The sequence below is a fragment of the Lissotriton vulgaris genome, chromosome 11, assembly GCF_964263255.1.
Source record: "Lissotriton vulgaris chromosome 11, aLisVul1.2, whole genome shotgun sequence".
NCBI classification, from domain to species: Eukaryota; Metazoa; Chordata; class Amphibia; order Caudata; family Salamandridae; genus Lissotriton; species Lissotriton vulgaris.
In genome coordinates this window covers 553,616,855-553,630,980 of record NC_141699.1, presented here as the reverse complement: position 1 = coordinate 553,630,980, position 14,126 = coordinate 553,616,855, and the positions used below count along the sequence as shown (strand labels likewise).

The window sequence follows — 14,126 nt, the reverse complement described above, 5'->3', positions numbered from 1 at the left end:
TTTTTCTTCCAACTCCCTCATAATAAATGTGTTGTCAAGCATTACAGAAAATGGCACATGGCCTCCCTTATAGCTCTATCGACTTCATCCTTCTCTCTCGCTCCACAGTCAGAGGCTGGTGACAGTGCTGAGCTTTCACACAAACCTCCCAGCAAATCAAGAGCCGCTGAACAGACAGACCAGAAAGGCAATTGCAAGCAGTCTCCTGATGAAATATCTCTGCATGTGGATGAAGACATGCTGCTCTTGGAGGACCAGGATGCCTTTGGTATGTGGTAGGATGGAAGCTGTTGTTCACCCTTTTCTATCACAGATCCCTGAGAGTTCATGCAGCCAGATACCAGGGCATGTGGCTGTGTACCCTGATGAGAAGAGCTCTGCCTGTTTGAGAGGGGGCCTATCGAAAGGTTTGGCATGGATACTGAGAAGTAGAGTTGTCTAGTTGAGAGGAATGCTGAAGGAAGGTTGGGCATGTGCAAGGGAACATTGCCACAAGTTGTTTGACAGTCCATGTTAGGCCAGTGGAGGAATTTGCAGTTGCTTGTGTGTTTGTGTGATATGAAGTACAGTGCAAAGTCTCTACAAAAAATATGCAAACTTGCAAAGTGTGAAACGGGCAACAGCGGGACAGCAGGGAATTGAATGAAAGTGTACCCTGAATGCCAGCCATGTCTCTGTGCCCCTTGGACCTAAGCACATTCCTGCTTAGCTCTCAGTTCCTTGCACCCCGAAGGCTCAGCCCATCTTTGGCGGCAAATCTGGCTACAGGGCATATCAGTCAACTGATACTAAACTCCACCAGAGAAATAATCTTCCTGCACCAGAACTTTTCATTAATGCCACAGATCTTTTGATGTAAACCCCTTACCACATGGCTGCTAAGCAAAACGGAGATAATCTTAGGAAGGTTTATGAAATGACTGCCTGACAGTACATGCTTTTTTCTTTCAGCGTGCAAAATTGAAGATTCTGACCAGAGATCAAATGCTTCTGTTCACTCGGATATGGATGTCTCGCATCACGACCTGGTCAGTTTTTGATTTCATCTGGACCCTTAAAAACATGGGCAGGTTCCAGTTAGAAAATGTGTGTTTTAGATGTGATATTTAACAAAGATGGAATACACAATAAGTAAAGAGGGTTCACCCATTTTATTGCTGGCAAACGTTAATTTTGTATTTAAATGAACGCTATTTGCACTTAATTAGTTTTTTTTTGTTTAGGAGGTCTGTACTGCAACAACGTTCTTTTAGGGCAGAGGCTAGTTGATAAAAAAGAAACAGTGATAGATATGCAGTTCTTTTTTATATTACTCAAGCTGGTGCAATTGTATTCAAACAGCATAAAAGACTAAAATTAAGTGTGTGAATGGATCTCAACTGATTATTGCTCTTCTTGTCTGCTCCAACACACAGAGAATTTACTTTGTGACACATTGTGTAGGCTACTACTTTTTTGTAGAAATTCTTTGAATTGTATTTGATTGGCTCTTTCTTTTGCTTACCTTTTAAACCCGGTTTCAAAAACGTCACAGCTGAAAATTGCAGCTTTCCAAAAATGACCTTTGTTTCACTGTGAAATGCAAAGGCTCTTTAGTCAGATACACAAATGTCACCTAAGCATATGTCTTGGCACGAGAAGCCGTTGGAGTGGATCCCATCGTTAGACAAAAGTTTTGGAAAGGGTTCAAGTGGGTTCAGGTTCTTTTAATTTTTTTATATTTATCATCTTTCTTAACGCCACCTGCGCACAGGAAACCCTTTTCCCACATAATAATCCTAGGTCTAGCCAGGTGACACCTTTCAGTTTCATCACTCTTGTGTAATCAAACACATTCTAAAATAAAACAAGCATTGACAATGCCAGTAGTTCTGGCATTGGCCAGCAGCCTTTTGTTTTTCAGTGCTTATTTAAAAAAAAAAAAAAAAAAATGTCAGACAAGTTTGGATGACACAAAAATACCAGTGTATTAAGAGGGCTGAGTAAAAGCTTCTTTCAGTCAATATATTCTGCATATGTATTTAGGAAAAGTAAAATATCTTTGCTTATGCGAGACCTAAAAATGCATCCATGTATGCAGGGAAGGGCTTTAGGTAAGCCTTTTTTCTCCAGTAGTCTAGTCCACTTGCATTCACATTTTCTATCATACACCATATGTTACAGCTTGGGAACGTGTCCACACACTTCAGAAGTTGCCTCTGTTTCACCCAGAGTGACAGGAGTTTACTGATCACATATGTACGACTGCCTATTCAGAAGTGCGCTTTGCCAATGTTTTTTCTTTCCATCTTATTACCATTTTTTTAGGGCTCGCTGCGAAAAGCGCGCTCTCTGAGAGAACTATAGCTGTCGGCTCAGTAGACGACGAGTGGAGGCCAGAGCTGGCCAAGCGCACAGCATTGTCTATGGCAGCGTCAGATTCCGACGTGCGCCTTCGGATTGGGTCGCGCGCGTGAGCTTGTAACGTAGACAGCTCACGCGCGACCCAATTCCAAGGCGCGCGTCGTAATCAGACTCTGCGCTCGCTCACTGATGAAAAACCTGCCGCGTGTGGTGCAGCGGGAGCGTCGGAAAGGCAGGCTGGAGGGCCTGAAGTCGCGGCGGCTTCTCCCTCGTTCGCTCGTCGTTCTTCGAATCAGCGTTGCAGTCAGTAAATGCTTCCAAGTGTTTACAAAGCCGCGCTCTGCCTCCAGAGGTGAGCCAGCCCGGGAGCCGAGCGGTGCTCTTCCCCACGAGGTGCGCTCGCGGGGTCCCCTTCCCTGGGTGGCAGAGCCCCGCAGTAACAGTTGTGTGTGTGTTCCCATTGTCCTCGCAGGCGTCTCGAGGCACCCCCGCTGCATGAAGGGCTGTGAGTGAGGAGAAGGAGCCGGGAGCAGCAGGGGAGCCCGGGGACGCGAGCAGCGCTGCACCGCACCGCCGCGATGGGCTGGCTGGAGGAGCCTAGCTGGCAGCTCCATGTGTCCCTGCTGATGGTACTGTCCCTGCACACCAAGGGTAAGAGTACCGTTACTATCTCTACAGTCAACGGCTTATTGTGATAAGCTTCGCTGCCGCCTCCGTGTCTGTACATCTTGCCTCTTTTCTTCCAATAACGGCGGCGCACAGTGGACTCGTCTGGCCCAGGTGTGGCTGAAGTCAGAGCCCACTGGGAGTCCGCATGAAACCAGCAGTTTATAAAGTTGCTTTTAATTCGGGTGTAAGTGCCGTCCCCTGACGAAAAGTTGATACACTGGCAGTGGTTTGTTTTGGTGAAGCAAATTTTTGTTGTATTTGAATGCAGGCAGTTTTTCAGAGTTTACAGTAGCAAAGAATCTGGCGCAACTCAGTAAACAAAGGTGGCATTTGTTACTTTTAATCAAGCATAAACCTAAATTGTGTGATTGCTGTTTTTTTTGTTTTTGTACAACTGTTTCTCTCATACAGTTTGTTAGATGGTCCGATTTATATTCCGTAGGCCAAGTGTTCTCCCAAAATACAGCCTGGTATAATTCAATACAACTCTGTTCCCGCCTGACGTTTCTGCTTTAAACCGAGCAAGCAGGGTCTTCACATATTTGCATATAGCTTCGGAGACCATTGGGCGCGTGCATTCTTCTGGTATATACATGGGCACGAGAGGGCTGCAAATAAGAGTGCTCGGGGAAATGTCAAGGAGGGCAAATACCATGGTGTGAACGATCAGCACGAGTCGCGCTCTGCAGAGCGCGGTCTGCAGGTGACAAAACGTTGGACAGCAGTTAACATTGGCAGCCATCAACTGGTTAACAAGCGACTGTTGTAGACACACCTCACTATAAACATTTAGATGCCTAGCTACAAGGTTATGACTTGGGCTTCAGTCGAGAGATGCAGTAAATAAATGCATTTGAGTCATATCCCGTGTGGTGCATGGTGCGGTTGGGTCGCCTGTTCTACATTTTGCACCCAGCCAGCAGCCTCATATACTTAAGAGCATTTTGGGGGATTTAGTTAGATGGACAAGTCAGTATCTGAATCCGTTTAAGTCCATTTAATTGTCTGCAAGAATTTATGTCCGGGCTACCGCTCTGTGCAAATGAGCACTTCTAATAAATAATAATGCAATACCTTTAGTTTTGCAAAGCAGAGAACACGTGCTGTTTATAACATTGTGTACAGGAATGGTTTCTCAATTTTTTCCCACTTAAGTACATATCTGATGAAATGCTAGCTATTTTAAAGTAAGAGTAAACGATAAAAACGTTCATCAGAAAAATGCTTATTTTCCTTTTGTTTAAATATAAATGTATTTCACTGCCCTCGTTCTAACTACTTTGTCTCTAGGGAAAGCCTTAAATTACATAAAACATGATGTGATTCAGGCAATCGGTGTTAACATTATTTCATTCACACCAAACGTGTTCCTTGAGAGTAAGTTTACATATAATTCACTTATCCCAAATTATATGGAGTAGTATATTTACAGCGTTCACGTGGGAATGCGTAGCTGGTCGCTGTAGACTGACTATGCTCCCCCAAACTAGTTTTGTGCTTGGATAAGCAGCTGAGCACACCTCAGTGCAATCTTGCCAGCCTGCTCCTTAGGCCTAGATGTTCAGAATAAGGCAGGCTCCTCACATTTTCAAACTGTACTACGTTCTGGGTTAAATTTTGAAATGGTGCAGGTCTTCCAGTTACCTTTAATTACTTTCCTCGGTGGTGTGCTTTTTGTGAAAATGACGGTTCCCGCTCTCATACCGGCCATCACATTGCGAGGTGCTACGCCAGCAGCAGGATAGTTTAAGACAGTGCTTGGCGTGTGGAGTGCTTCCTGGAGCGTGGGTAGGGTTAACAATGTTCGGATTTCTCTTGGGGCCAAATGGGAAGCGTTCCGTCAGTATCTTTGCACACATGGTCTCTCACCTGACGCCGTGCAGGCACGTTTTGGTTTACACGTGCCCCGGAAGTCAGGCAGTGATTCCGAGGGCACTCCCTGCTCCGGAATCAGACCGGGCTCTGAGAGCCTTTCTTAGCTTCGGCATGAATTCCAGACAGCATCTGGAAATTTAGGTGCTTGCAATCCAAGGCCAGACTGGCGTTTCCCGGACATCTGGCTTTTCCCTGAAAGTGGGGGTGGGGTCTGGAATAATGAGGTGGGGGTTGTTTATGTTAGTGGGGGCCGGTTTTGAAGCACTGCAGTCGTTTTAAAAGCACTGTAAAGTTCCTTGTATATCCAGCAGTTTCTTGCAATAAAAGTGTCAGAATAACTCTGACGATTAAGTACCTACTGGAGAGAGATGAGTTTTGTCTAGTGGCAATTTGGCTCATATAAAGTAGTGTAGAGGTTCAAAGTGCCTGCTGCAAAAAACGTGTACCATGCATATACAAAAACAGTATTTATGTGCACAACTCAGTGTGTTACTGTTTTTGTCACAGTGCTTCTTTTGTTACTGTGCAGTTTCTAAGTAATAATTGTACTCTAGCACAGTGACCTATACCCTGGCATGGTACAAGTTAGTAAGTTGTGTTTTTTCCCTCCAGTCTTTTATGTTCCTGATGGTGCTAAAGAGTTTGTTTGGGTAGAAAAAACATATTCTTATTAAAGACAACCCTAACCACTGTGGTATGTTCTGAATCCTGACTCTGTGCTTCTCCAGACCAAGCACTGTTAAAAAACGGCTACCATTATGAATTACAAGTGAATCCTACACCTTGCAGTCCCCTCTTTAACACGCAGAGTGTTTATTCTTAATGCATCAGATTCGATCTCTGCTTTGAGAAGTTTCACGATTCCCTCTGTCTGCCCCAATCTGCCCCATCCCTTGTGTTGCACCTCTCAGCCTTGCTTGTGTGCGTTCCTCTCTGCCTCCGCCGTGTGACCTCTGTGCCTCCCTATGCCCTCCTGTGTGCTCCTGTACACCCCCGTCTCCGTCCTTCTGTGTGCACTAATCTGCCTCATCCCTCGTGTTCACCCTCTTGGGATCTCTTGTGTGCACTTTTCTCTGCCGCCAGCTGTCCGCACACGCTTCCATTGTTTCATGTGTGCACGTCCCTGCTTCCTTGTGTGCACACCTCTATCCCTTCTTTCTTTGTGCATGCTACTGTCATAAGAGCGGACGTGGTACAGGTAGGCAGTTTTTTTTTTATTTATTAGTTTTCACTTTTATATAGCGCAAACTTTACCGGCAGGTATTAGAGCGCTTTAAATCAGCATGCTTATAACAAGCAAGACTAGCACTCTATATTACTGCCAACTTAGCTTAGCATAAGCAACAGCTAACCATTCACAAACAATGTTTATATACCAATTGCAAATTAAAAAAAAATTAATGCAAAGCATTGTCATTTACAATGCCAGTAACTCAAACTTTAATGCTGCAAGACCTATTGCATTGCAAATGCTTGTTAAAAATTGGTTCTGGTCCTCTTTCTTTGTTTAAACCACATCTTCAATTCCCAGTAACAAGGCAATAATAACTTTTATTTGTAACAATAAGAATTGTGTTTGAGGTATGAGTGCTGTAGATGCACATGCTTTGCATATGTTCACCATCTAGCGTTGGGCTTGGATGATTAAAAGTTGTTTTTGTTCCAAGAAGTTTTCTTCGAGTCCAAGGCGGTGTGACACTTCCTCTTGGTACTACTGCACATAGTTATCAACACCATCTTCAGATTGTTTTTTTCTGCCGAATGATTCAGATGTAATCTTTAGCGCTCCGGTTTGAGACTTCTTCGGGCTACCTTCAGTTCTCTATTAGATCTTCACTCAATGGTATGGTCTGGACCGCATAGTTCAATTGCGTTCGAGTGATCACCCTTCTGCGTGGCAAGTCTTTGGCTCGTTGCCGGGCTGGGCCTCCTTTTCTCTACTTCCAGAGTCTTTCGGAGAAAGACCTGCTAAAGGAATGAAATTCATCCCATACCGACCAACACTCCATTTGCCACCTATGCCTCTCGCCCTATCATCGGGAGGAAAGCTGTGAAGTCTGCACGTCTTTAAGATCAAAAAATCTGGGGCACTTTGACTGAGTCTGCACTGGGTCCTTGCCAAGCAGTGCACACTATACCATACTTTGGTATAATATATACAGAGCCAGCTCTCTACAGTCTCTCGTCAACATCTATCTTGGAAGGCTTCCTACTTCTTAAGTGGTCACTTTCTTCTGTGCATGTAGATGTAATGAGATACAGAACTGTGCACCCATAAACCCTATACAGCAGTGGTCTTCAAACATTTAACACTGCACCTCTCCCCGCAGTGGAAAAAAAGCATCATCTGGGCCCCCCTCAGATGTATTCACAATTCTATTAAATTAGCATTGTTTAAATTTGTCTAGACTTATTCAAATGTTCCAGTTAAGTTCTGTTACCGTTTTAAAAATAAAATAAAATCATTGCGAAACATACTGTTCTTGTCAGTCAGTACTTACTGATGTGTAAACGTATGCACAGTGTGCTTATTGGAAATGGGTTTGAGGGATTTGAAGAATATTTGGAGTCACTTCCCTTTTGGCACATACTCCCAGCTAGGATATACATGACAAAAGGTTAGTGATGACCCATTACAGAATGGCTTACTTAAAACAAAGCGCTGTTATCAGCATAATGTTTATTTTTGGCCATAGCTTTGCCCGCTCCCAGTTTGAGTACCCCTGCTATACCGTATTCTACAGTAGTGATGAGGACACATCCCTAATTCATCCCTAAAGAAGTGTTCAGATTTCTTTACCTACATTTTTTCAAAATACCTCTGCTGCTGAGAGAGCTTCCTATACTCTAGATGTAAGAAGGGTTTTGAAGTTCTATTTAGATAATACAAAGTCTTTGGGGAAACAAACAACTTACTGTGAACTGTGGTTCTGTAAGAACAGGATTTGCTACTTCAAAGCAATCCTTATCTAGGTGGATTCTCCTACAAAAACCTTATTTGGGAAACCTAAAGCCCATTCCACCAGAGGTAAAGCAGCTTTACCTAGAAACTTTCTGCTTTCTGAGATTTGTAAAGCTGCAACGTGGAGATCTGTTCACACATTTACAAGACATTTGTGTCTTGATTCAGATACAAGGGCAGATGCCTAGGTTGGGCAGGCCTCCTTAAATCTATTTTCGTTAGTTATAATCCTTCCTTTTTTTATCTCTTTGCGCACACATTTGCTTGGGAATGAGCTAGCTAATCAGTGCTTATGATTACCAATTGAGATCCCCTGAGACTGAAGCAATGGTTTCTTACCTGTAATCCTTATTCTCTCTCAGGAGAACCACGATTGAATCATAAGCTACCCTCCCTCCTCCCAGATGGAAAAGATAAAGTTTTACTGCATGAAAATTAACTGAGTAAATTGCAGCCTGCAAGCCATGATGGGACACTGGGGTGGTCAAGAAGCTCTTAAAGGTGCAGTGTTATATTTATATTATTTCAAGGCTGCAGTCTCTGCCGGAGTATATTGCTTTATTTTTCACTATTATTCACTTTCAAAGTATTTAAAAAAGGCTTTGTGGAGGCCATTTTTTTAACACCACTATTAATTATTTATGGTGGTTTTTAAAAAAGCTTATGCTTTTTTTCCCTATTTTAAAGTAAGTTTAATGAAACTGGTTCTACAGCCTGTCTTGAGGCCGCAAATTTCTACATTGTCACATATGCGTCCCAGCCTTTTCGAAGTAATGCGAAAATGTGACGTTGAAAGAAATGCTCCAGGAGCCCAGCACATGAGCGGGACTATTCAGTATTTATTAATTCAATGGATATTCCCCCCGAGAGAGAACTAGGAGTTCGAGGCATGTGGGCTGCTGAATTCATATCTGTGCATAGTCCGCCACCTAGTGTTGGGTCCGGATGATTGCACATTGTTGTCCTGGAAGAGTCTTCGAAGTATCACGAGATAGGTGGCTCCTCCCCTGGACTACAGTGCGCATGGGCATCGCCTCCATCCCCAGATTGTTTTTTTCCGCCATTGGGTTCGGATGTGTTTCGGTTCCCTCTGTCGGAACCGATAGTTGTTCTACTTTATACTCGAGACCAAAAGGTCTTTAGGCTGGGCGTCGGTATAGTTGCGTACGGTTTTCTTTCTGACTCTCAGCTCCGATCTCTTACTGCCCTTCCACGTGCTTTCGACGCGGACGGGCCTACACTACACCCTTTGCTATGGAGCGGACTCCGTTCAAAAAGTGTCCGCTGTGTCACTCTAAATATTCGCACCTCGACGTGCACCCTGTGTGCAATACCTGCTTGTCACCGGATCACCGCGAAGACACCTGTATGGCGTGTTCGAAATTCCGAAGCAAGAAGACTTTAAAGATTCGCCGGGCCAATCGGCTCCAGGCTCAGTTGTCTGCTTCGGCACCCCCACCAGATGAAATTTTCCAGGAATCTGTCGAGGGAGAAGACGACGTGCGAGGGTCGGACTCTGGGCCCGCGTCCGAGGAGGAGACCTACGACGCGGGTGAGGAGGACTATAACGAAGTCTCCGACGAGGTAGGGGACGACGACCAGGCCTTTGCCACGATGGGAGATAGCTCGGAGGAGGAGCATCTCCATACAGACTCAGGGGTTATTCCCCTTCATGCGGCCCAGGTCGAGGGATCGCCTTCGGGCCTTACCCAAGATCTAACTATGAGTCCTTCGTCCCCGCCTACGGGCCCGGTCACGGGCATTTCTAAGCCATCACTTATGTTGAAGAAAACGAAAGTGAAGCCAACGGGTCACGCACCCTCGGATGCGAAACCGAAACTGAAAGTTGCGCTGGTGAAGAAGGTTCTGGAGGCGTCAACTTCCAAGAAAACCAAAATGGCCGACTTGAAGAGCCACGCCAAAATGGCCGACCCGAAGCCCTCTGGGTCGGCGCCGAAGGCGAAGGCCCCCGACGCGGCTGCGTCGGCGCCGAAGGGGGTCATGGACCCGAAGACGGTTCCGAGGAAACGTCAGGCCGACGACGCGCCTAGACATGGGGCGTCGGGGCCGAAGAAGAAGTCTACCGGTGATCAGGCTCTCGAAGATGAGGGGTCGCTCGAGCCGGTTCAGCCCTCGGCAGCTTTACGAAAAAAGTGGGGGACTCCTTACAGCGGATCCGGAAGTCCACTGAGGTTCCTGCTCAGGACACCGTAGCGCCTACGCTCACGCCTAAGCCTACTAAAGAGCAAACGCCCATTCGTTTTACCCTTCCACCCAAGTCGGCGCCGAAGGCCTTCGCGCCGAAACAGGGCGGGCACGCAAAGGAGGTATTGACGCCGAAAGCTGCCTTGGTGGTGTCGAAGCTTCGGCTCCAGCCGCTTGCGGTGGAGGAACGTCGTGAGGTGATCATCGACGCCAACACCGGAAAATTGTCGCTCCTCAAACGAAAGATTACGTCGGAGCCGGCCTGGGAACCTTTTAAGATTCCGCTCAAGAACAAGAAGTACTCTGCGGACTCTTCGGCTCTGATGGAACCTGTGTCCCCACAGGCCTTGGAACACTCGCCGACGCATTCCCCTGCGCCTGATGCGGACGAGGAAGATGCCGAGTACACCTATCCTGCGTACTCGGATCCGGAAGAGGAGCATGTGCCCTGGGCCGCAGGAGGCGACGCAGGAGACCCGCAGTCGGGTCAGGACACTCAACTTTTCGCCGCCAAGACGTCCCCGACAGAGGACTCGGCGGCCTTCAATGCCTTAATAGAGAGAGCTGCAGCGAACCATGACGTCGAACTGCACTCGGACCCCGTGGATGCGGACTTCTTATTCGACACCTTCTCGGTAGCCGAAAAGCAAGTCAAGACACTACCGATGCTTAAAGGGGTGCTGAAACATGCACAGGAGGTTTTCAAGGAGCCCACCCGGGCGCGGGTGGTCAACCCTCGCATCGACAGGAAATTTAAAGCGGCGCCCACGGATCCCACGTATATTAAGGGACACTTGCCATTGGACTCCCTGGTGGTTTCCAACGCTCGGAAGAGGGCGAATTCGCAGACTACTGGTGACGCTCCTCCCCCAGACAAAGAGTCCAAGATCTTTGAGGCATCAGGCAAACGCATTGCTACACAGGCAGCTAACATCTGGAGGATCTCTAACACCCAAGCCCTGCTTGCACGTTATGATAGGGCCCATTATGACACATTAGAGGCCATTCTGCAACACTTGCCTGACCAATACAAGGAGGCGGGAGAGATGCTCATTCAGGAGGGTAAACTCATTACAAATGCATCCATCAAATGTGCCCAAAATGTGGCAGACACTGCCTCCAGGGCTATCAATACAAGTGTGTTACTTAGACGCCATGCCTGGCTTCGAATCTCGGGGTTCAAACCCGACATCCAAACCACGATATTGAGTCAAACAGTGAATCCTGACCATCTGTTTGGCCCTGAGGTGGATGCCTCCCTAGAAAAGATGAAAAAAGATACCGAAACTGCCAAATCTATGGGGGCTTTACAAAGTCAGCAGTTTCGGGGTGGTTCCTTTCGCCGCTCCAATTCAAGAGGCACCTCAAGGGGACAGGCATCCCAGTCCACACAATACTACAAGGGTAACACCCAGCCCTCGTATAACAACAACAAGGGCAGGGGTGGCTACAGAGGCAATAATATCAAAGGCAGGGGACGTGGAAACAATGGCTCCAGGTCCACCACCACCAACAAACAGTGACGTCTTGTCACTGCCCCCCGATCACACGACACCTGTCGGGGGGAGACTCCAGCAGTTCCTGCCGGCGTGGAGGTCCATCACCACGGACAGGTGGGTGAGGTCTCTTATCCAGTACGGGTACTGTCTAGAACTTACGTCCATTCCACCGGACATACCGCCAAGAAGCCGTGCTATGTCCGGCGAGCACTTGACCTTGTTGCAGCAAGAAGTTCTAGTCATGCTGCAAAAAGGGGCGATAGAGCTCGTTCCATTGCAAGAGCGGGGAACAGGGGTTTACTCCCTGTATTTTTTGATCCCCAAAAAGGACGGATCACTCAGACCGATCCTGGACCTCAGGCCCCTGAACTGGTACATCAACTCGGAGCACTTCCATATGCTCACATTGCAGCAGGTGCTTCCCCTGCTTCAACAGGGGGACTTTCTAGCTACGCTGGATCTGAAGGATGCCTATTTTCATATTCCCCTGCATCCTTCCCACCAAAAGTATCTCAGATTCACGATCTTAGACCAGCATTACCAGTTCAGAGTCCTGCCGTTCGGGGTCACAACGGCACCAAGAGTATTTACGAAATGCCTAGCGACTGTGGCGGCGCATCTCCGTCGCCAGCACGTCCACGTCTTTCCATACCTGGACGACTGGCTCATTCAAGCAAAGACGGAACAGCAGTGCGTAGACCACGTGTCACGCACCATTCACCTCCTGCACGATCTGGGATTCTCTCTGAACTACCCAAAGTCCCATCTCCAGCCCGCCCACGTGCGACAGTATCTGGGCGCGACAATCGACACTCTGGCAGCCACTGCGCAGCCGAATTCAGTGAGAATCGCCAGTATCCAGGCGCTGATCCACCGATTCAGACCCCAACACTCGCTTCCAGCGAAGGTGTTCATGCAGTTGATAGGCATGATGGCCTCCTGCATCTCCATTGTCCCGCACGCGAGACTACATATGCGTCCGCTTCAGGAGTGCCTAGCACGTCAGTGGACTCAGGCTCATGGGCAACTGACAGACCTAGTGTTGGTGAGCGGTCGGGCGTACAACTCTCTGCATTGGTGGAATCCACAAAACCTTTGCAAGGGCCGACCATTCCAAGAGCCTGTCCCACAGATCATCCTGACGACGGACGCCTCTCTCCAGGGATGGGGAGCGCATGTACTCCACTACACTGTGCAGGGACTATGGACACTTCAGCAAAGGAAGATGCACATCAATGTGTTGGAACTGATGGCAATCTTCATGGCCTTAAAGGGGTTCAAAGTACATCTGTGCAACAAGGTCGTGTTGATCCGGACGGACAACATGACGGCCATGTACTACATCCAGAAGCAGGGAGGTACACACTCTCCACAGCTGTCTCATCTGGCTCAGAGCATGTGGAAGTGGGCCATTCAGAGGAACATCTTCCTCATGGCAGAGCATCTCCCGGGCAAGGACAATCAAATGGCAGATCTGCTCAGCAGGCACAGCCATCAGATGCACGAGTGGGAGATACATCCATCAGTACTCCAACCGTACTTCCAAAAGTGGGGTCATCCAGAGATAGACCTGTTCGCCACAAAGGAGAACGCAAAATGCCAAAGCTTCGCCGCCAGGTTCCCACACCCCCATTCACAGGGCAATGCGATGTGGATGAACTGGTCAGGCAGATTTGCGTACGCTTTTCCCCAAGCACCTCTGATACCGCTGGTGGCACGCAAGCTCAGGCAACACTCGATGACGCTCATCCTGGTTGCTCCACGTAGGCTCGCCAACCATGGTACACCACGTTTCTGGAACTCTCCGTGGTACCGCATCAAAGGCTTCATCTCACTCCCAGCCTTCTGACGCAGAGCCATGGCGACATTCAGCACCCAGATCCGCAACAGCTCAACCTGGCGATCTGGCTCCTGAAGTCCTAGAGTTTGGCTACCTCAATCTTCCTCCCGATTACATGGACATCATTCGGGAGGCAAGGAAGCCCACTACTAGAGCTTGTTATGCGGCTAAATGGAAGAGGTTTGTCATCTACTGTGTGGACCACAGCATTGACCCGCTAGATGCTTCCATTCAAAACATCATATGTTACCTCTTTCACCTGTATCGATGTAATCTAGCGTACTCTTCCATCCGCATTCACCTGTCTGCTATGGCAGCATACCTCCAGAATAGGCAGCACCTGTCACTCTTTAAGGTCCCTGCTATCAAGGCTTTTCTGGAAGGACTCAAAAGGGTCATTCCACCAAGGACTCCACCAGCTCCAGAATGGAACCTCAATGTGGTTCTTACAAGGCTGATGGGTCCTCCCTTTGAGCCACTGCACTCTTGTGAGCTCCAGTTTTTAACTTGGAAGGTTGCGTTCTTAGTAGCAATTACATCGCTACGGAGGGTTAGCGAGCTGCAGGCGCTCACCATCCAAGAACCTTTCTTCCAGGTACATGCTAACAGGGTGGTGCTCCGCACTAACCCTAAATTCTTACCCAAAGTGGTCTCACAGTTCCACATAAACCAAACAATTGAATTGCCGGTGTTTTTCCAAAACCCAGAGACGCTGGCGGAGCGTATGCTCCAC

The 14,126-nt window shown here is 47.7% G+C and overlaps 1 protein-coding gene across 3 annotated transcripts in view; it reads left to right on the top strand.

Moving 5' to 3' along the window:
- CCAR2 (cell cycle and apoptosis regulator 2) overlaps positions 1–14,126 on the top strand; it is a 405,097-nt gene that overhangs the window by 290,372 nt on the left and 100,599 nt on the right. For all 3 annotated transcript variants that reach the window (XM_086943621.1, XM_086943620.1, XM_086943622.1), the window contains 2 exons: positions 109–268; positions 952–1,028. In XM_086943621.1, the coding sequence (XP_086799747.1) occupies positions 109–268; positions 952–1,028 (237 nt within the window). The remainder of the gene's footprint in view (positions 1–108; positions 269–951; positions 1,029–14,126) is intronic.